Source organism: Colias eurytheme, chromosome 13 (genome assembly GCF_061535395.1).
Source record: "Colias eurytheme isolate Ceu_HAF_F1 chromosome 13, ilColEury1 Martin Lab GWU primary, whole genome shotgun sequence".
NCBI lineage: Eukaryota > Metazoa > Arthropoda > Insecta > Lepidoptera > Pieridae > Colias > Colias eurytheme.
The window spans coordinates 6,977,720-7,001,159 of record NC_142992.1 but is presented as its reverse complement, the minus strand read 5'-3'; the positions used below and the strand labels follow the sequence as shown (position 1 = coordinate 7,001,159).

Below are 23,440 nucleotides of genomic sequence, written 5' to 3'. Positions count from 1 at the left end.
ATCGTTCAGTCCATTTTCCCTAGGGTTGCACACTCAAAATTTTGATTTCCCTAATTGCCATCAGATTCTGGTTTACCTATACATACTGATATTATATATATATTATATCTATCATATTAATAGAAATATATCCTTCACATAATATACTCATGTTAAATTTTCATTACATGTAATTCTAGACTGAAACTCCAATAGTCACTTGGGGTCACTGAAAATCAGTGGTGGTAAGGTATTAATCACCTTGCCATCATAAACTGAGTTGGCTCCATTTGTCAGGTCACTCACTGCCACATTACCTACTGTTTCTTAGGAATAAGCTTCTTCTTATTCTTATTATTTTTCTTTTATTTGTTTTTCCTTTGTAAATCAATTTGTAATCATGATGTGATTCTGACAATAAATAAAGAAAAAAAAAAAATAAATAAATACACTACAGAAAAACTGTGAACGTTGTATATAAAAACATAGCGGCCCGCTCCGGCTTCGCACGGGTATAAAATATATAGCCGGGCAATATAATATTAACTTTTGAAATTAACAAAGTAATATTGTTCAACATGATTTTTTATTAACTTTTGAAACATAAAAGTAATATTATAGAACAATGAAATCAATTTCAAACGGAAGAGAATATAGGTAACAAAAATTAGAGGAAAAGTTATTTACGATCGATCTGAGATCGGGATTAAAAAAAACTATAACTGTGGAATAAAGTTTAATGGTAAAGTTGTAGGTACATATTTAAAATATTTATTACAACTTTTGCTTTTACACTTCTCGCAATTAACCACAAATATCGAAATATCCCAGTTCATATATTTTTTATAAAAAAACAAGGCTAAAGTTTAGATATCATTTCAATCAATGGTAAATAATAATAGAAAATACAGTAAAATTAGGACAAAAAAGGTCAAGTGCGAGTCGGACTCGCGCACCGAGGGCTTCGAACAAACTTAGGTAATTGTTTTATTATGTTGTATCTTTAAATGTTGCTTGTAGCAATTTTTTCTTTGTCTGTGCTATAGGACGTGGGGAGTACCTTGTAGGTTGTGATTCCCTTGCAAGTAGTTGCTAGTTTCAGAATATGCGGTTTTAATTGCTATTTCTTCTGATTCAAATTCAAATTGAATTTGAATCAGAAGACAGAATAATATGTTATAAAACAGATACGGGAATAATTACGAAAGACAAAAATTTTTTATTACATTATATAAAAAAAAATATTTTTATTTTTAACTTATAACCCCTTTACTCATGAACGCAAATATTGTAATGTATTCAATTGATATTCACATCAAAAACTTAGCTTTATAGTCATAAGTGTATTTCTCTCACGCATTACTTGTCATTTTAGTGCCTATCTATACATATAATAAAATCGTAGGAAAGTCAAAACTGTACATTGAATATTTTTTTAAAAGAATACTTGATCCATGATCTATAATCGATATAGAAGCCAAAAATATAGTTTTTAGAATTTTTGTCTGTTTGTCGGTTTGTCTGTTTGTCTGTTTGTCTGTATGTATTTCCGGGCTAATCTCAGAAAGTACTGCATAGATTTACTTCAAATTTTGCATGAATATTCCTAAGAGGTCGGGTGAGGATAGTTTAAACATATTATCATGATATCACCTTCGCGGGAGGAGCTGTGAACCTTTAATTTTCTTACATATTCCGTGTACTACGACAGCGTACAATCTAAAGACTCATGTTTAAATGTTGGTTTCGAGTAAGCCATGCTATTATCTAGCTTTACAAAATAAAAACTATGTCATTTACGTAATTTGGGCAGAGAAACAGTTTAATGAATTTAGTAGTATAAAGACAAATTTGAAACAGCGCCATCTATGAGATTTCGTAAAAATCAAATCAATTTACATGTTATCACTACTGAACAACTGTTGAAAATTAATAATTTAAATATAATCATGTTATTTATTTAACTCTTTAACCCATATCTTCCCTTCCCTATAAGGTGCGCTTATATTTCGTGTGAATATACTACATTTTTAAAAGTGAGGGTAGATGTTTATTATTTTAAGTCAAACTAGACACCATTATAATTAATCTAATATTGATTGTGTTCATTGGTTACATTTTTAATCTTCGTGTTTTATAAATTTATAAAGAATAGAAAAAATTCGATCACGAGGCGGGACTCGAATACATAATTTCGTGATCGAATGTTTCTATTCTTTGTAAATTTATTATTTATAAATTTATATTTATAAAGCATTTGAATAAATAAATAAATAAATAAATAAAATTAAAATAAATGTCATAAAACCAAATATATCAAATTCAATCTTCGTGTTTTGTGAACGAGGTACCGACCGTACTGGGATGAGAGTACATGATATTATACCTACTCATCATCCAGGATTGCTTAGAGCATTTTCACACTGAAAAAGATGTTTTCTTTGAATCGTAGTTGCTTCATTTATTTATTTTTAATCATTTTACATAATAAGTTTTATATTTGCCCATTTTCATTATATTTTATAAATAAAATGGAACCAACATAACTTTGTTGTGTAGGTATCATTTCTCTATTAATAATCCGTAGGCATATTTTCCGAGCACCCCATTTAAGGTGCGGTCCTGAAATTATAAAAAGTTAATGTATACTTTTGCCTAATATAAGCTCAAGATCATTTTTAGATAAAAATAACAAAAAGAACTTATTTATTAAAATTTAGTAGATAAAAGAAATTATGTTACGATTTTATAAGAAAACACAGTATATTTATTAGGCGGCGATGATCTCTTCCAGGCAAAAGATATTCATCAGCTCAATAAAATTGAATAGTTGTTGTTAGTTATTCTTTAAATTCACTGATTGTAATGAGCATTTCCGCATGCAAGTTGTATCGTAGTTTAGATATATCATAGTTTTGACACATTACAGTTCCAACAAAACCCTCAAATTTTTGAGCAGAGTTGAGCAAGATAATTTAAAAAATGTGCTGTGTTAAGTATTATAGAAAAGGTTAGTTCGTTGATAATTATCATTTCTTCATCATTTACATGGGTGTTGTTAAATGTTAGTAAAAATAAACTTTGACTGTTAATACTTTTGTTCAGTATTTACCTGTATGATTATTGCTTGGTAATTAATATGTATATTTTCATGTCGTATAGCTAATTATAAACATAAGTGTGATGTGAAACTAGCTGGATTTATTTTTACCCACTCACAGCCATATCTTTTATATTAAAATAGTGTAAATCATAATATTTTTTCACAATTAAAAATATTTCCTTTTTTCTGATGGTGTTGGCATCGAATTAAACCGCGCTGTCGTTTCGTTCACTAAAAGTGATGTTATGAGGACCGAATATGTAGCCGCCTCAACTTACGGAAACGAGAGTAACCTGCGTTGTCTGTTAGTTATTGTATAGTCGAATTTAACGTTACATGGAAATTGGAATCTAAATATATTATGTATACTTAGGTATATTAAATCTGTACATGAAATATATTTCCTAAATAACTATCACGGGGTGATTAGGGATCGACACTGATGCCAAAGAAGCAAACAGTAAAATTTTTGTCCGTATAACCGGTATAGAAACAAAAACTACTCGACGGATTTAAACGAAACTTGGTACAATTATTTTTCATATTCCTGGGCAGAGCAGTAACTCCATTTTTAAGCTTTCGTCGCGTGTGCAACCTTAATGGTTAAAGCTACACAGAAATCATGTATGAAAGAAATGTTCTCCTTATTATATAAAAAATATCTCCCATCATAAATGTCTATCTTTTATGGTTGACTCACAATAACACGTGTAACTTCCGATAGCTTAGGAGTTCGAAGCTTTCTGATTATATTTGTCTATAACACTCTCAGCCCGTTTTAACTCAATTTTTATTTTCATGCATCAGTGCCACCTAAAAAATCTTTATCTCGAAATTCGAGCAAAGCTAAGAAAATGAGAAATAAGAGTTCTCAAGAATCGTTAGAGGTATACTCTAGGCCGAAAACAACACGTGTTATGCCGAGAACCTGAAACCGCTTCACAACGAGAATTGCGGCTCACAGCTGACCGCGAACGGCATGTACTATCCCGTGAGACCGAAACCTTCACTGAGAGGGTATAACGTCTCACAGCTGATCACGGCCGTCACATTTTATCTCGAGAATCTGAAACTTTTACTCAATATGAAGACCGTTTGACAAATGATAGGGTGCACCGTAATATTATTCGATCTCTTGAAGATGAACATGAGCATAAGCAATGACTAGAGTAGGGACGCGAATATTACAATTAATTGAGACAAAAACGATTATTAAGTTTGTTTAATGAAAGATTAAGAATTGAAACTATTCGGTCTCTGGAAACGGACGAATAGCGAGAGGCCCCTCTTACTGCAGACAGATTTCGCATAGTCTTAATGACTTAGAGGTACCTAAACATAGAAGATCAATCTACGAATTCGGTGGTGGGGTCCGACAAATATAAAAGTGGGTTTTCTTATAACCTCACAATTGATTACAGATCATCTTCTGTATAGGCGATATTAACGTAGTATGTTATTTTTGTAATGCTTTAAAGTGGAGTAAGGAGTCGGCTTTCGTTTGAAGATACACCGGAACCTTTGAAATCACTACTTTTAGAGGAACATGACGTGCAATCTAAACAGTTCTTAGACAATATTCGCTCTTATAGTAGTGCGTTTCAAATGATCCTTTGGTGCTCAACAATTATCAGAAGGTCCTTTCATGCTTACTTTTAAGATACAAGGTCAAGTTTACCATTTGATAGGATCCCTTTTGCCTGAAGGCCAACCTAAGTTTCTTTAAATATATTTTGTATTCGACTACAACGAATAGTCGAATACAAGAATTATCAATATTTCTCGAATTTAAAACTGAACTCATTTCACAATTTTAGAACATGTTTCATCAGGTTAATTCGTATGTATGCAGTTTTAAATCGACATTAGAAGCTTTTCCTCAAGATGGTGATATTAATATAAGATTGTTATAAATGCCGATAGACGGACGTCTATCGGCACTCAGGAACTCCCTGGGCGTGTATAACGCCCAGGCCACAGTATTACAATTTTTCGCATATTTTCGCATAGCAAAGGAGGGGAACTCGCGGGGGGTCAAGTGACGCGGGCCACGTACCATTAACATGCTTAGTTTGTGGTATCGAGCGCGAAAGAAAATCATCGTGTTTTTGTTTTGTTACTATGTAAACTAACGTAATTTAATACTTAGGTACATATTCTATAACGGTGCGCTCAAACTGTTAATCTACATTTAATTTAGATTATTATTTGAAATACTAAGTAATGTAGAATTTAAATCACATTCCTTCATGTTTTCCTCAGATTTTCAATTTTCTCCGATTTTAAGATTTTCAGAGTGTTCAATTTTAATGTAGTTAAATTTTATAAGAGACAATTAAGAACATTCAAAAATAAAGTGTCACGTATTTTTTTTAAACGACGAATGACCTAAAACGACGTAATCGCGGACGAAGTCGCGGGCAACAGCTAGTTTATAATAAAAAAGTACTGGGAATAGTTCAAATTAAAAACAAATTAAACGAAATACATTTATTTGAAAATGAACAGCAAAATGACGGTAGAAATAAATGGGTAGAGGTTCCGCGATAATGTGCGCGCGAGTAGCAGACGAAAGCGCGCCGCACCGCGGTGAGGAAGGCGCGGGGGGTGGCCTTCCGGATTTTACTCCAACACGGCCTCTCCTGACGGGGCAGCGTCCTCGCTGCCTTCAGTGGCAGCTGCAGCTCGTGTGGAAGGGCCAGCTTCGCAGTCTTCAGCGTTATGATGTGCATCGTAACCTGGAATATACAAAAAAACCGACATTGAAAAAAAAATACTTAAACCAATGCAAATGAGGAAAACTGAACCGGAAAACCGAACCGTGTAACAAACTTTACACAAACATTAACATTTAATATTAAAAAAAACATTTCACGATTTTGGGGAAAATTTTACCCTGTACTGGTATCCCTCATGTTAATCACATGATTATACCATAAATTTGAAACTACGTAAAAACAAATGGCGTCCTGAACAACAAGAACACTTCGTAATTTAGTCGGATAACACAAAAAAATGTTTACGTCTATTTCGATGAAAATATTATATATTTGTAGATAATTTCACATTAGAGTTAATGAAAATGTATCAACTATATCCAGTTCTATAAAACAATATACTTCAAATAAGTTTACTTACGTATGAAAGGTAATATTTGGTAATCTTCGTTCCGGCCGATTTTTACAACCAATCACACTACAACGCACCATATTTTCACTTAAAGTCGGATTAAAACAGATCACTGTCAATGTTTATTAAACTTTGAAGTCACTTAACAGCGAGAAAAAACAGAAAACTAGCAAAACAATGGACTGTAGCCGCTTGTTTGGGACAAACTGCCTTTGTCCCCAACAAAAGAAATCGCATAACATGAGAGAAACAAAAAACAATGTTTCTGTCTCGCTTGCTCTTAGCTTTATAGTCATAAGCTCAGAGGAAGTCATAAGTGTATTTCTCTCACGCATTACTTGTCATTTTAATGCCTCCTCTATGGTTCATTCTCACTCTACGGTTTAGAGAGTTCATGTCTTGTGGTGCATTTACACACTCGTTTTTGTCTCGCACACACTTAGCGCACACAGGTCTCGCAAGTCGACAGTCGTGAGTCGTGACACGTCGTGACCAGTAGCACAGTATGTGATTTGTGAGTAGTATTGTTGCTACTATTTGGTTGTAACTCGACGATATCGATATAAAATTATATTTATCAAACATTCTTTATCGAGTCTAAGCGCATCACGTAAACCACTAGACACTAAAGATGTGGATATGTTACCGGAAATGTATGTAATCCGTCATTGTATACAATTCCTAGGAAATATATACAATTCCTAAAATCGCACGGAAATTTGTGAAATAAATTATTTTATACACATTTCCTAGGAAATCTATACATTTCCTAAATAGCTAACGGAAGTGTAAAACATTTAAGATATTGATATGTCGCAGGCTAATTGTATATAATCTATGCCGATAATTCGTAATCAGAAATTTTTGGTTTGGATGAGAGGGTAAGTTAGGTTAGGTTCGTGTTTTTTTAAAACTACACAGAAATAGGAGCCCCACGAAGTGGGGCTCCGTCGGCTCGCAACCGTATTTTTGTAGAATTTTGGAAAAAGACAAATTTTTGGCATATTAAAACAGCTCGCCGTAATGTAATACGGCGGATTATACAATCCGACTGCGCCAAATATACGCGGGGACAGCGGGACGAGGGGACTGATTACTTGCCAAATGAAAATTTGATTTTATAAGAATAAATATAAGTTGATTTTGTGATATTTACGTTAAAAGTTAGATAGTTGATTTTTAAAATGTTAATTAGTAAGATAATAATATGAACATAATATTATTACAATTTTACGGTATGACTGTTACCCGATTGTATCAATAAGAGCTATAATAAAAAAAAAATAATTTGGAAAATCCAAAAGTGCACGCCTCATAATTTATTTTTAATAAATATTTATTAATTATTATTTTTGTTTATTTAATAACAATTAAACCACATCGAATCAGACCCTGAAAAATGAAAGGGTTCTATTCCTGAGCATACTCAAGCGTAAGAGAAAAAAAAAGACTCGATTAGTAAAGTATTTCGGTCGCTATCGTGTTAACAAGAAAAAGGATCCGCACATACAGACTAGGGTTGTTGAGGATTCCTCTTCCGCTTCCTCATAATGCGGAAGTTCCGCAATATTTTGGGTTCCTCTACCGTTACCGCATCCTCAAAAATGAAAATAAAAAAATCCTCTTCCGCTATCGCTTCCTCAAAATTTAGAGGAAATTTATGAGGATGCTGATCCGATCGGGCGGCGAATTTACAAAGCCTATTTAAACTATGTATTTGAGTTACGAGTCGGACTCTACTAACGAACAAGAGTAGAGTCTTACCGCCTTATTTATAGATATCTGCGCCTAACACTTATCTCTAAACATAATAATCAGAAGAAACATATTTTACCAAATAATGTTTGACAAATGTCATTTTAAATTAAAAAACAAACAAGATGTTTAAGCTTACATAATAATATCTACCAGTTAGTTTTTTTTTTGTGGAAATCGCCTAATGTCGCTTCTGACACTGATATAGATTAGGTTTTTTCTGTGGGTTTTTTCGAGTAATATGCATAAACAAAAGCTCATCTGAGTCCGGCTCGTGACTCAAATAGTTATAGTACTTACAGGCTTTGTAAATTCGCGATCGGGAGAGCTAACCTCCCCTAACCTTAAACATCAATATGTAGAGACAGGAGAATGGCTTTTGTTTTAATTTTTAATTTTAAAAGTTTTTGTTTTTTAATTTTGATTATAATTTCCTATCATCCTCATCCTCATCCGCTTCCTCTTCCGCTTCCTCATCCGCATCCTCTTCCTCAAAAAAAATATCCTCTTCCTCATCCGCATCCTCTAAATTTGTGTGTGAAAATTCCTCTTCCTCCTCCTCTTCCTCATAATCACTTCCTCAACAACCCAAATACAGACACAAGGACGTCCAAGACAGAACTTTTGCACGCCTCTTAAGCGAAGCGTTGAGGTGGGTACTACTGTCACTTCGCGCAAAACATCTGATTTTTCAAACTTAAAATGTCTTTATGCATTGCACTTGTAAGATAATACATACACACACATATTAAGAAAAAACACTATTTTTAACGTTCATGATATTTTTGATGTCATTTTTGTTATTTAAACTAGTTAAAAAACAGTTTAAAAAAGTTCTGTCTTGGACATCCGTGTGTCTGTATGTGCGGATCCTTTTTCTTGTGGGTCTGATTCGTTGTGGTTTAATTGTTATTAAATAAACAAAAATAATAATTAATAAATATTTATTAAAAAAAAATTATGAGGCGTGCACTTTTGGATTTTCCAAATTATATTTTAAACTGTTTTTTAACTAGTTTAAATAACAAAAATGACATCAAAAATATCATGAACGTTAAAAATAGTGTTTTTTCTTAATATGTGTGTGTATGTATTATCTTACAAGTGCAATGCATAAAGGCATTTTAAGTTTGAAAAATCAGATGTTTTGCGCGAAGTGACAGTAGTACCCACCTCAACGCTTCGCTTATGAGGCGTGCAATAACAACATGTTTTATTACAGAAAGCATTTACTTTACACCTTTCCTAACACGATATTGGAATTGTATACAATTCCTAGGAAGATTATACATTTCCTAGGATATGCATGCATTAAATAGTTTTTAAACAATATTTTATACACTTCCTAAATGGAATCGGAATTGTACACATTTCCTAGGAAATGTATACAATTCCTTGATTTCATACATTTCCGGTAACAGATACACTAATTTTTGCTAAAATTTCAATTTATTATTTATAGTTGTAACATTTTTACGTATTAATGACACATATCAGCTGTCAAAAACTGCTTGAATGATACGTCATACGACCATCGACATTTGAGTGATTTGACAATTCGATAAATATTTCGATTTTCGATACTTTTACATTATTACTAATTAATATAATAAGTATTAGGCCATTAGCCATTAGGGCCATTCGATATTTCTATTTCAGATTTCAGCTAAATTTTTACATTTAATCACAAATTATTGTTTAAAACGTTGTATCTAATTAAAATTGTTACATGATAGAATCTTAAGTTTTTTCAATACGTATGAGTTTTGTAGAAGGTAAGGAAATAAAATAAAATCTATATTATTTTAAATATTAATTATAGTCAAGTCAAGTATCCTAATTTCAGCTATAATGGAAAAAATTCCAGACAAACTTGGCTATTTGATATTAACAGAGGACGGGGCGGTACTTGAATCTGGTGGCGAACTTGAAAACGACGAACGTGTTGCTACGATTATTACTGATCTTATCAGTTTATCAAATAGGTAGGTAATAAATATTTTTTGTTACGATACATTGGTTACGTGGAGTGTGCGAACAGATAACTGTCAAACTTTTATTATATTTTTAGTGTGGATCCTATAGCCTTTGGACCAAATGAACCATTCAAGAAAATATCTATAGCATATGAAGATCATTGGTTTGCGATATGCTTGTCTAATAAGAAGATACATGTGGTAAAGCGCAGCATACAAGCAACTGCTTCTGAAGGAATTGCTGTCAATGTATAAATTAACATTATAATAATCCAAAAAATGGGGCGTAATCTATTGATGAGTAGTTTAGAAAATGCATCATTTAATATCATCCTTCAAATATTGTTCAGGTGTGTAACATTCATTATAAATGCCTGGGTTATAAGGAATGTTGGACATGAAGTAATCGGTATAATGAATGTTAGACTCCTATTGTTGGAAAGTACTATTTTGTTTTTAAGCCGAGAACCATTTCACAGAGCATGTTTAGGGCAAAAAGACAACTGTACATGGAGTCAAATAATAAATCAGACTTGGCTATCAGTCCCAATGAGCTGTTGTTTGTCTTTAGTATTTGTGTACATTTGGTTGAACATCTTACCCTTGGGTCATCCAGAACTTGCAGCACAGTATACATTTGGTTGTTGGAGTGTTGCATTTTCTTGCATCTTGGAACTTTGTTCAGCAAATATGGCACTTGTAGCACAATTATTCTGTTTTGTCAAGTTAAAGGTTGTATTGGATACATTACACATATTTGTTCGAACAATTTTATTTTTATCCATTATTATTTATGATAGATCAATGGCACTGATAGCATTTTCTATAGCGCAAGTTGGTAGCATTGCAGTGATTGTTATTGCATATTATTGTTTCTTTTATTGGTACATTAAAAGCAAACCACTTTATGCTAAAGGAGCCCTTAAAAGTAGATTGGTTCCAGATAGTGTTTTACAGAAACTTTACAGCAATATGGATGACTTTAACTTTGAGTCACTCAGAGATTTCTTACCTAAATACTTAGGTTCAATAAATAATACCTTTGATAAAAAATTGAGTACTTTAACTGTGAGCTTTGCTAAGCAGGGTGTTGTGAAACAGTTATTAACTGAGGGAGAGAAATATGTCATGTCTGCAAGCCCTGTAATGTCTTTTAGTGAACAGGCAACTTATGATGTTGTAAATAATTTAGGTAGCTTAGCTGCACGATTTGTTTTCAGACCTATTGAAGACAGTAGTTATTTTTATTTTACTCAAATGTTAAATCGGGATCTGCCTTTGCATAAACAAGATCAGCATAAAATTCAAGAGTCATGCACAGTGTTATCACAAGTGTGCAAAACAGTTAGTTCAATAGGATTAATTGTTCTAGTGTTTGGTCAAAGTTATTCTTGCACTATACTCACATTGTATGGTGGTCAGGCATTCGTAGCTAGTGGTTTACCAGTACAACTGCTTAGGAGCCACTGCTTAGCAATAGTTTTAATGGCTATTAATGGTATTACCGAATGCTACACTTTTGCTACTATGACCAGTGGGCAATTAAATAGTTACAATTATTTAATGGTATTCTTCTCCATCAGTTTTTTACTTTTATCTTATATTCTTACTTATATTTTAGGTCCTGTTGGTTTTATAATATCTAACTGTATAAATATGTTAGCAAGGATAATCCATAGTATACATTTCATAAATGAAAAATATAGAGATACTGATTATAGGCCTTTAAGAGGGCTGTATGTTGGTAAATTTTTTATAGTTACTTTAACTATTGCAGGTATTATTTGTAAATTATCTGAAGATAAACTATTTAAAACAAATATGCTAGCTCATTTAGCAATAGGCATTTTATGTTTTATCTGCGTGTTGATTGCATGGGGATATGAGAACAGAGAACTTATTGTCAAAACATATAGAAAGATTTTCAAAAAAGAAGATGTAAAGGTTTCACAAGACTAGCATTCGGTTATCAAACTATTATAAGCCTGTTATTATGTATATAATATTATGTATACCAAAATATAATTTGTATGCAAAAGGGTAATATTTAAAGTAGTGTAAATTTAAAAGAGAGTTAACAATTTAATAAAAGATAATTAATTAGTAATATAACATAGATTTATTTAAAAATTTAAAATAATCTGTACATGATTATTGAATTTAATGTAATAAATGCACTCTTGCTATTTACATTGGGTAAAAGAAAATACCTTTCATTTGAGTTTCACATATTCTTTTCACTTCATCTGTAAGCAATGTAAATAATTATAACTCAATAAATTTATAAATTATGTTTCAAATTCATTATTTATTATTTCTTACCTGCTACTTCTTTCAAATTAGCATTTTTCTGCATAACAACATAAAATTCTCTGTCATTTGATGATTTTCCTGTGATCCAATACTCATCTGGAGTTTTTATTATTATTTCACCATATTTTCCTAAGCTGTGAAAAAATAAATTTCAAATCATATAATGTTTCAAATAATGATATACATAATCAATTTTATCAATATAATGCGCATCAATATTTTACCTTTCCTGATCTGCATGTATTTTGGCTATAATACTTAAAACTTCTGGTCTAACTGCCGTTGATGGTGTCATGCAATTTGGAGGTGTCTAGAATAAATGATAAAATTATGATGAAACATTTTTTGACTCCCTTGAAAGTTTTGAAAAAGATTTAGAGTTTTCGTAAAGATTTCTTACAGATGTTTTTAACGCCAAGTTCAGTCTGTTGAAGTACAAAAACTTGTGATCAGAAGTTGATATTTGCGCATTTTGTAATGCATGTATTGTACACTGTTCACTTATGGATGATGCAATTGTGGACAGTTGTGGCCCAATGAATGCATCCAATGCTCTGAATGTAGATAAGTTGAGACTTGTATTTACTGAAACATAATTAAAATGTTAATCTGTTATTATTCTATTGACAAACTGGAATGGAACATATTTTTATAGAAAAAATATTTAAGAAAATTACCATCTACAGTTAAACAAATTGTAGCACTCAAAGTCCTGTAAATAATGAGATAATACTGTTGTGTATCAGTGTCATCCTCTCGCATCATATAAACCTTGCTAAGTTTTTGTAAATCTTCTTCAGTTTTAATGCCATCTGGTGGGCTGATAAAGCGACCATGCCTCTCTGCAGCTGTTACGGCTCCACCTTGTATTTCTTTTTCCACTTGTTTAGGAAGTAAGTTATGCACTAAATATTGATATAGAGTAAGCATGTCATCCTTGCAAAGGCCATTCCTGTAAGATATGAAATCAGTAGAAGTGATGTTTGAATATCTGTTACATTATGAATTATATTTTAAAAATGGTTAAAATAAATATTTTAAGTATTCTTACCAGATAAGTTGGTCATTGTAGACAAAAGATACACATTTAAACTCAGGGTAGTTCACTTCAAGCAAATCTATGAAGCATATAACACTGAAGAATGAGTTCTTCTCAAGTGGTAAGTAACTAATACCTTGAATGACATTGCTTATATCATTTGAAATATCTCTACTTGATATGTACTGAAAATAAATAAGTTTAAAGTACATTAAACATGAGAACATATTGGATAAGTGTCTGAAAATATATATTTTTAATTCGTTGAAGGCATAAACAAGCTTAATCTAAATCAAAATTTTCATCTTACCGGGGTGAAAAATGTTTCACATATATTATAGGTTTCTTCAGGTGGTATTTGACCATATAATCCAACAAACATACGGAACATTTTGTATGATGATATCAGAAAGTCTTTCATTATTGATGGTTCCACCTGTATTTAAAGTTAGTTTTAATATATGTAATTATAGTCTAATTTAATTACAAAAATTAAAAACAACATTCTTCTACTTACAACATCTTTACTTTCTCCAGTACTCTTTGTAGCATAAGGTATTCGAACAACCTGTAATTATTCAAAAAGCTATAATAAATTGACTTTCTAATACTTATGACTAACCAGGTTTGCTAATTACTTACCAGAACCATCCAAAAATCTTTCTCAGGTTGGTAAAATATATATCTTTTAGATTGAGTCTGCAAAGCTTCACAGGGTTCGGAGGAAAATGTGCTATAAAGAAATGATGTTGGATATGTTGTATTGTATTACACATGATGAAGTATTTCAGGTAAATCGTTTACTTTATAAATAGAGGATTTCAATACTTGAAGCAAATAAAAATTATCTTATCATTTAAAATATAGAACTACACCCCTCACAACAACAAGACGTACTCACGTCATAAATTTTACAACAGCCTCACATAATCCAACTTGAGTTTTGCGAGCATCAGCGCTTATTTGATTTGGATAAAAAAATAGAATTCTTTTCAGTTCCTGTAAAAAGAATGGAATTTAGAGGAGATATAACGTACATTTAAATAGATATTTTGTTTTAATTTACTTACATCTCCTTCCTTAGGTCCAAAGTTAGAATTAAAAATAAAGAAAGAATGTATTTTGTTTTTAACATCAATCATAATTATTGTATCTTTTTGTATATGATTAACATAAAACAGTTATTAATACAAACACAATTCAATTATTTGAATTAACATAAAATTTTAATCTAAAATACAATTTTCAGAAATTGTTTTTGTTTTGACTTTTGACTATTGATAAATGACATTTGACAGTAGTATGTCAAGAGTCAGACGTCAGTTGAAATGGTTGAAAAATTCTAGTTGTCTGTGGAAAGAATAGATTTGACATCCTTGGCAATTTTGAAGAAATTTCAAATTAATTTTTAATTTTGATTACGAATTACCTATTATTATTTATTTAATTGATGAGTGGTCCCATCAAGATCTGACTAAAGCAAGTAGCAATATCAACAGAACAAAAGTTGTTCTATCAGTCGATATTTCGATAACCTAAAGAAAGCACAACATTTAAATGTTTATATAAAAATCATAAAATTAAGCGCGATGAATTATTTATAGAATTTTCCATTCACATGTTATTTTAATAAGTATGAAAAATTCATTATTTACCACATAAAAGTTCTATTACAGATTTCTATATTATATTATTGCTGTGATTATTGCTGTTTTGCTTAGATTTTTTTAAATTCGTTTCTATAGTTACCCGACTTGTTTTGTTGAGTGTTATTATAATTTCGTAGTAAAGTTTAAATTTTATCTTTTGCTAAGTTCAATTATTTAAATCAATAAAATGTCTGTACGAAATCCTCGATTACCTCTTTTGCCAGGATATGGAACTAATCCTATGGTATGTAGACTTTGTAATATAATAAATTTGTCTACTTACAAGAAATTTATAATTATTAGAACATAACTAAGATCCTTTGAGCAGTAGTGGCTCAGTGACTTCGGAATTTAAATCGATAAGTCGGGGGTTTGGGACCAGGAGAGCGTGTCGGAAATAAATTGATTTTTCAATTTTATTTATCTGCGCATGTGGATAACATCACAGTTTTTACTAACACAGACTTTAATTTCCCCAAATTTTTAACTGTATTATTTTAAAACTTTTTCAATAAAGATTTTTTTATTTTTTATTTTCTATCACTGCTTAAACGGTGAAAGAAATCATAGTGTGGAAACCGACTTGTCGAAGAACCAAAAGTTTGTTGACATGACATGACGCCATCTGCCAGCCCGCACTTGGCCACCGTGGGGGTTGGCTTGAATCCTCCTGTGTGGCCTATGACCCTGCAGTGCGGGAACATGATGATGATAATTTACTTGGTCACTTTAAATCAATAAATTTTGGTGGCTAAAATATTATAAAATTGAATGAATCTTGGCGAGATTAATTATTGCTATCGATATTGTTTGCGATAAAATTCAAAAACACATAGGTATTCGCTGTTTCAAAACAACCCATACCTACTGCCAACGCTTCGAAATATGTTTAGTTTTTTTTTTCTATATTTCAACAGATAGGAAAGAAGAATTTCGGCGTTCGCCCTGTGTTCACAACGATTGGTAAAGTGAACATGTTGGTGGATAAAGCTGAGGCTGGAAATAGAGTGCCTTCTCTGTATTGTCGGAAACAGGCGCCAGATTTACCAACATGGATAATGTATGACAAAAATGTAAGTTTAAAATACTTACTTAGAAATTTAAATTAAAAATATTGCGTAGGTAAATAATACGCAAAACTTTAATTTCAAATTATCAATAAAAAAAAAGAAATATTATGTTAATAAATATTGTAGTTGTTATCTACTATTACCGTTTTTGAAGATTGGGATAATTGGTTGCGCCTATAATATAAACATGTTACTTATACACATAATTATTATTCTATGCTTTTATAAATCTATAGATATTACGATTCCAAGCATATTTTCAACAATCTCTACACGAAATGCGTTCTGCTTCTCATATCCTACGAAAAGTTGAGATCTTTTTCTTCTTAGAAGACGGTACCATCAAAGTTATGGAACCTAGAACAGAAAACAGTGGATTATCACAAGGTAAGAATTTATATATATTTTTAATTTATTTATCGATATTTTTTACACTGTTATTTCCTTTTAGGTACTCTTATATGTCGTCAAAGAATTCGATTGCCTTTTTCTTACGATTTTTATTACGATGTACTTGATTTAAATATTGGTCGTGAAGTAACGTTCTTTGGCAAAGTATTTAAGGTCAGTATTTCGAATACGTTTATGCATTGTGTGCTAAATTGTATCTACTAGCTTTTCAATATTTTTTTTTATTTCCTTATACCAATTGCAGATAGTAAATTGTGATAACTTCACCCGCGTGTTCATGAATCGCTTGGGTATAAACGTTCCTGATCCAATACCTTGGCCAGATGCTATTGAGGTACGAGTAGTTTGTGAGTAAATAATTAGTTATGTATTATGGTAAAGAATCGTTCTTAATTTATTTTATATTTTTAGAGAGCGCCAAACACAGCCAAACCTCCAAAACATAGGCCTTTTCGACAGTTTCTGGATTTTGATAGACAAGTCTTAAGGTAATAAATACCTAATCGTATAAAATTATGAATTTATGAATAATAAAATATAGGTATTGTCAAATAATTATTACTGATTAATTTATCATTTAAATTACGAACAACTTATATCTTTTAGATTCCATGGATATTGGGATGATAGAGAAACAGAATTTGGTATTATTCACCTTTTGGAGATACATTACTTTTTAGCAGATGATACAATGGAAATAAAAGAAGTACTGCCGCCGAATTCGGGTATGGAAGCTGGACCAATGTTTCTGAAAAGGATGCGGCTTCCACGAGTAAGAAAAAAAAACCTCTTCTCAAAGTTGAGCGCCATTTTTCATGACAGTTGGTGTATTTCTTAATATTTCTAAAAATGCTTTATTTCCAGAAAATACCATCGCATATTGAAATGACTGGTGGCCCAAAATGTCCATCATACACTCCGGCTGATCTCAGCATTGGCGCTGTGATAAATGTTTTCGGGCGAAAAGTTGTACTTATCGATTGTGACCCATTTACCAAAGAATATTATCGAGTAACATACGGATTTGGTTAGTGGTGTCTTCTGTTTATCATTCGAAAAAGTCATTTTTATTTAAATTGAAAAAGCAAACATTGTAAACCCAATTTTTTTTTATTCAAATGTCTTAATTTAAAAACCTTACTCTATAATAAAATTAAAATCGGCCAAGCTGTTAACACAGAGCATAACATAAACGAAATAAATAAACATAAACTCATTTTTCTATTCTTTATAAATTTATATTTATATAAAGCATTTGAATGCCATAAAAATAAAAAAAATTAAATTCAACAAAAAAGGTCGTGCTCCATCGTTACAATATTGTATTCACTGAAAAGTGCTTCATATTGGTTGAGATAGTTGTTAATCATCTCAATAGATGGCGCGTGGTGTGTCCCTTAGACATAAAACTGAAAGAATAGAATAAATTCGATTGCTCTGGCGGAATTCCCCGGAATGGCGCGAAAATATGCGGGTTCAAGTCCCACCTCGTGATCGAATTTTTTCTATTCTTTATAAATTTATAAGTTATAACATAAACTCAATTAAAAATATAGCCCTCTTGGTGAAGTTTTCATGTACAGGTTTATATGTGCAGATTCATTTACGCCGCTGCCTGTACCAAAGGATGAAGGAACTGAATGTATAAGCACCAGTGTAGCAGACAGACAGTTACCACCATGGAATGGTTATGGCAGTTATGATGATTCCGCGGAAAACTGTCGAACTGTGGAACCAAAACCTCCCCATAAGGATTTCATCAAATTCTTGCATAAAGATCGGTACAGTCTTTTGGTTACAATTAGCATTCTTTCCATCCGGATTGGATAAAATTTTAATTATGTACCAAGATTGACTTTAATCTTCGTTATCAATATCTTAGATAATGCTGTTGGTTGCAGTTTATATCAAAAGCTTCTCTATTTATAGCATTAGATCTTCTACTTATTCAACACCGTTATCGCTTTAATTACTGTATTTTTTAGTGTTGGTTTTGACTCTCATACTCTTCGGTTTGCTGCACGCCTTATTACTGACAATCCTGAAGATAGCACTCGTTATTTTATTATGAAGTATTTCTTATGTGATGATACGATTGGAATATTCGAGCTTGGAGAACGTAACTCTGGGTTTAAGGTAATATTATGTCAAAACGCAATGTAAAAAAGGTACACAGAGTATTTAATATTCATGTGCTTTTTATTCAAGGGAGGAAAGTTTTTCCGCCGGGATAAAATGTATCTGCCGGATGTAGAATTCTTTGTGCCAAAAGAGCCACCAGCATACACAGACAAGGACATGTGGGTTGGCAACGAGGTGATAATAAATAAGCACCGTTTCCGCCTCATAGCAGCAGATGAATATGCGTTACGGTACATGGAGCTACATGCAGATGAGGTACGAGCTTAATAAGTTGTATTGTATTAGCCTATCGTGTCCGATTGCTGGGCAAAGGCCTCTCCAAGGCGCTTCCATGAATCACGATCTTGTCTCAAGAAAAACCAGTCATTTATAAATTGGTCAATTCCTCCCGCCATCTTTTCTTCGGCCTGCAGCGATGTCTTCTGGCTGTTCCTTAATAAAGAGATTGGATTTTTTTTCTCATTACTTTCTTTCACACATTTGTTTACAAAATATTATAATAAGCTTACGCTTTTTGTCATCACTTAAGTGGGTATTTTGCCAAGTCAAAGTGGTGTCATGAACAAAAATCCTGGGATAAAAATTGCACGGTGATAGGTCTCTGATTGGCACAAATTCTTTGTACGGAGGTACTTATTATTTCAATGTTTCTAGTATCCAATGGCGAATATAGCTCTCATAATGGACAAAATACGACGCACTTTGGCTTCTCAAGAGAATGGATACAAGAATTTTGTAGCTAAATATATGGAAGCTGTTTTGCCAAACAAAAAAGAATTGATGACTGTCAGATGTTTTAAGTAAGTATATCTGAATACCCTCATATATTATTTAATATTCGAGTATTTTATGTAATTTTACTATATTATACTACTTACAGGCAAGCACTTAAAGAAATAATGTGTGAAAAAATGACTGAACATGAATTTTTAACATTGATCCGACATTTCCGCGGAGATCCTGGCCAAGAAAAGAGCCCGCGGCGTGAAATGATCAGGTGCTTATCATTACTTTCACTTCCATTACTTATGTTCATTTATTTTTGTTATCATGCTCAAACTTGTCTACACTCCTGTCCAATATTTAGATAGTAAATACTAGATCAATTTTAACGAGTTTATACACTTATTTTTGGAATTGGTAAACAACTACAGGGTACTAAAATTGCATTATAAATATGGTCTTCACTTGCACTGCATTTATCACGATGCGACTATAAATATACTGCGCTCCGTGGTTTTTGTTCTGGTTTTCTGTTACCCGGGTGCAAAGTCATGGGCGATAGTTTTCAACTATCGTTAGTAGATACTGTTTCATTACGAATGCGTTATGACCGAGACTCAAAAGCGATTTCGGTCTTTGAGCGTAACAGCTTTTTGATGATATGATATTTTCAAAGGTCCCTAGTATTCTCGGACTTAACGCGTGGTTTGTGGGATGATCGGGAGAGACTTAAAGAGGCGTTGTTACACGCGGACGCCAATGGTCTCGGAGTGCTGCCGGCCCCGCGGCTGCGGCAGTTGCTCCGAGCCAATCGGTTGCCGATAAATACTGATCTGCTGGACTGCATGTTACAAGTGTTAGTATGATGCTTTTGTAATAGTAATGTAGAACGGTCTGTTACAAGTAGAGAAAATAAGCTAATTGTTATCTAATTAAATTCTTCTTTTATTTATTTTTTGGGTTTAATTCACATAAAATACTTATCGAATCTGAATTTATCAATTCGAAAATTTCGATAATAGATATAATTAAATTCATACTATGCCACTCACTTCACTACTCTTCCCATATGTATATTATTTTAACGTGTATCTACCTAATGTTGAACAATTTCCTTTTATATTTTCATGAATTTTCTTTTCATTTTACTAAACTGCCGCTAGGTTGAAAAAGGATGATGACTGCAATATAGTCTATGATGATTTGATGTCATTCCTCGATTTCCAAACACGTCCAGTTTACAATTTATCTGAATCAGATTATCAAAAGGTTATCAGGCACGCTCCACCGCTGAAGGATACTGAGGTAATCTAATCTAATACATATTATAAAGGCGAAAGTTTGTAAGGATGTATGGATGTATGGATGTATGGATGTATGGATGTATGGATGTTTGTTACTCTTTCACGTAAAAACTACTGAACCGATTACAATGAAATTTAGCACACATATAGAGGGTAACTTGGATTAACACATAGGATAGGTTTTATCCCGGAAATCCCACGGGAACGGGAACTATGCGGGTTTTCCTTTGAAAACGCGGGCGAAGCCGCGGGCGGAAATCTAGTATTATATAATTTTCTTTATAAGTATTTATTTAAAATTATATATTATGTCTCTATGTTTATCAGCCATCTGGTTTCCATAACACAAGCGAAAGCTTACTATGGGATCAGATCGTGCCGTGTGTGAAAATTGTCCTGAAATACATATTCATTATTTATTTATTCAATAAGTACATATCATTTTGCTTATGAATGTCGATGCAATAATTAACATATTTGTTTTTAGTGTAAAATATGGTCTGAAACTGAATCTGTTATTCAAGAAGGATACGTAAATTGGAATGCTTTTCTGTGCCAGTTGAATCTTGAACATCTTGTGAAGGAACAAACTCAATGAAAATAAGTAGTTTGGATGCTAACCTTGATGAATATAGTATTTTGTAACTTACTCGATTTGATTAAATATTTAAAAGTGGCATATTGCGGTTTTATTGCTGATCTCAGATCTGTACCTAATGGTTAGGGAGCCAGGTGCAAATTTGGTTAACTATTTCCTCTCAAGAGATAATTCGTCAGACGCATGAGAGTATAGTATTATAAAGCCTCGTGAACGTCAGCTGGCGCTCGGTTGGGGGGGGTGCCTCCCACGCACATAGGAAAAAAAATACATTCATTCATTCATTTCCTCTCAGCTAAAAATTTGTCAAATTGTAGCTAACCCAATATCTCAACGAAAAAAAATAGTCAGCTGGTTACAACATGGTGTATTATACGTCAGCTGGTGTCTCGAACATGAAAGTTAAATTTAAAGAAAAATTTATTTTCCGTTATTTCCTCTCAAACAAAAATTTACCTGATGATAGCTTATATGTAACTGTGGATAAATATATATGTCAGCTGGCTGTATCTTGGTGGAAAAACCGTCAGCTGATACGGGAGGCTACAACCGCTCTTCCCCCCAACCGAGCTCCAGCTGACGTTCACGAGGCTTCATAATACTATACTTTGATGCATTTTACTAATTACCGCTTGAGAGGAACTTGGTCATAAAATCTGCTGCTGGCTCCCGGACCATAACTATAATGATATTATTTATTTGTTATTTTTGTTGCCTTTCAATAAACATTTAATAAAACATTTTATAAGGATAGTCATTTTGGAAATTCAGACCAGAAAAAGTAAAAGTAATAAATAAAACACCTGAAAAGTTTTTACATCAATTTATTCATCACAATAAATACTCTCTTTTTTTCTTTTCTCACTTTTTCATCCTAAATTTACACACTTTGAAGTTACACAAAACAAAACGTTGTTTCCCTTAACTCGTGAAGTGATTTTATGACCACCGAATTTTAAAATTATAATAAGTAATACAAATTATTAAATAAATAACTTATCTAAATGTGATTCCTTAAATAAATGACTTTAAAAATTAAGCTATGAGATTTTTTATATTTCTCGTACACTTAAAAGTAAGTTTGTACAATTGTAATCACATTTTTAGGTAAAATATTATGGTGTTGTCTTAAAAATTATACGAAATAACTGGTACACATATTTCGATTTTTATGGAATCAAAATCCTATTTTAATAAATCAATAATTTTAAATTTAATACTGAAACAATTTAGACCGGGAGATACTGACACAAAATTTCGAGTCATTTGTAACAAGGATGGCGGTTCTACAGGGGTCTTAGTACGCAATGACAAAAAGAAAAACGATGGTGTGAACGCTGGTACCGGTGGCTTAGTCGCGTGGGCGTTTGTCGAACTCGTCGGAAAAATAGCGAAAGTCAAACGATTTGTAACACAAAAATTTTAGAATTTACCGATAGCCCATAAAAAAGAAGTAGGCGGTAGTGTCATGCCATACTTTTCCGGTGTGACTTACAGCCCGCCATACCGACGCGAATGTGTTGATTTAAATAAAACAATTATTCAACCATTTGTACCAGGCTAACTTTTGCACAGGTAACTATCGTCGTGCAGCCATTTACGAAAATCGCCATGCCATACTTTTCGGACGATTCCAAATGGTCGACATACCGCCGAAAATCTGCAAAAAATTTTTATTTCGGCAAACTTTTTGTACCAGTATTGCATTTGGATTTTTGGAGAGTATTTGATAAAATGTGACCATTATTATATTTGCCATACTTCTAGTAGGGGGAAAAAGTGCTGTCATACTTGAAAACTTAATTTATTATTAACTAGCGGTCCGCCCCGGCTTCGCCCGTGGTACATATTTACGTTTTATCTACATAAGAACCATCCTCGTACTTCAAGGAATATAATAGAAAAGAATTATCGAAATCGGTTCAGCCGTTCACACGTGATGCCGTGACAACGCGAAACGGGTGCGGACCCGCCGCCTTTTTATAGCTCCCGCCGCGAAGCGCGTCGAACGCGGCAACTGATACACAAAAATAATCCTTATGGCATGTAATTCACGCGCGATGACTTATAGCGTATTTCATGTATAACTTTGGTGTTTCTACACCGATTTACATGATTCTTTTACTATAACCTGCCCAGGAGTATGAAGAATAATTGTGCCAAATTTCGTTAAAATCCGTCGTGTAGTTTTTGTTTCTATAACGAATATACAGACAGACAGACAGACAAAAATTTTACTGATTGCATTT

At 32.6% G+C, this 23,440-nt stretch overlaps 4 protein-coding genes across 6 annotated transcripts; 3 read left to right on the top strand and 1 right to left on the bottom strand.

The window, feature by feature from the left end:
* Window positions 1-9,547: 9,547 nt before the first annotated feature.
* Lamtor4 (Late endosomal/lysosomal adaptor, MAPK and MTOR activator 4) lies at window positions 9,548-10,197 on the top strand. 3 transcript variants are annotated; one of them, XM_090108574.1, is made up of 3 exons: window positions 9,548-9,741; window positions 9,834-9,951; window positions 10,038-10,197. In XM_090108574.1, the coding sequence occupies exons 1-3, from the start codon at window positions 9,726-9,728 to the stop codon at window positions 10,195-10,197; spliced, it is 294 nt and encodes a 97-aa protein (XP_089964700.1). In that variant the 5' UTR covers window positions 9,548-9,725. The 3 variants fall into 3 exon arrangements, with proteins under 3 accessions (XP_089964700.1, XP_089964698.1, XP_089964699.1); XM_090108572.1 differs by having other exon boundaries at window positions 9,813-9,951; XM_090108573.1 differs by having other exon boundaries at window positions 9,799-9,951.
* Window positions 10,198-10,221: 24 nt separating this feature from the next.
* On the top strand, window positions 10,222-12,242 carry LOC149903453 (man(5)GlcNAc(2)-PP-dolichol translocation protein RFT1). Its single transcript, XM_090108570.1, has one exon. The coding sequence runs from the start codon at window positions 10,222-10,224 to the stop codon at window positions 11,899-11,901; it is 1,680 nt and encodes a 559-aa protein (XP_089964696.1). The 3' UTR covers window positions 11,902-12,242.
* On the bottom strand, window positions 12,047-14,588 carry Ccz1 (vacuolar fusion protein CCZ1). The gene is made up of 11 exons (XM_090108571.1): window positions 14,365-14,588; window positions 14,196-14,293; window positions 13,937-14,027; window positions 13,812-13,862; window positions 13,605-13,730; window positions 13,307-13,479; window positions 12,933-13,207; window positions 12,656-12,840; window positions 12,480-12,565; window positions 12,265-12,389; window positions 12,047-12,188 (listed from the first exon to the last, which is right to left on the bottom strand). Exons 1-11 carry the CDS (start codon window positions 14,434-14,436, stop codon window positions 12,130-12,132), a joined length of 1,341 nt encoding a protein of 446 aa, XP_089964697.1. The 5' UTR covers window positions 14,437-14,588; the 3' UTR covers window positions 12,047-12,129.
* Window positions 14,589-15,019: 431 nt separating this feature from the next.
* On the top strand, window positions 15,020-21,202 carry LOC149903451 (EF-hand domain-containing family member C2-like). Its single transcript, XM_090108389.1, has 16 exons — window positions 15,020-15,187; window positions 15,861-16,016; window positions 16,250-16,400; window positions 16,465-16,577; window positions 16,669-16,758; window positions 16,836-16,912; window positions 17,031-17,196; window positions 17,289-17,451; window positions 18,022-18,205; window positions 18,410-18,560; window positions 18,633-18,821; window positions 19,221-19,366; window positions 19,447-19,563; window positions 19,966-20,145; window positions 20,453-20,594; window positions 21,081-21,202. Exons 1-16 carry the CDS (start codon window positions 15,131-15,133, stop codon window positions 21,189-21,191), a joined length of 2,193 nt encoding a protein of 730 aa, XP_089964515.1. The 5' UTR covers window positions 15,020-15,130; the 3' UTR covers window positions 21,192-21,202.
* The last annotated feature ends 2,238 nt before the right edge of the window (window positions 21,203-23,440 follow it).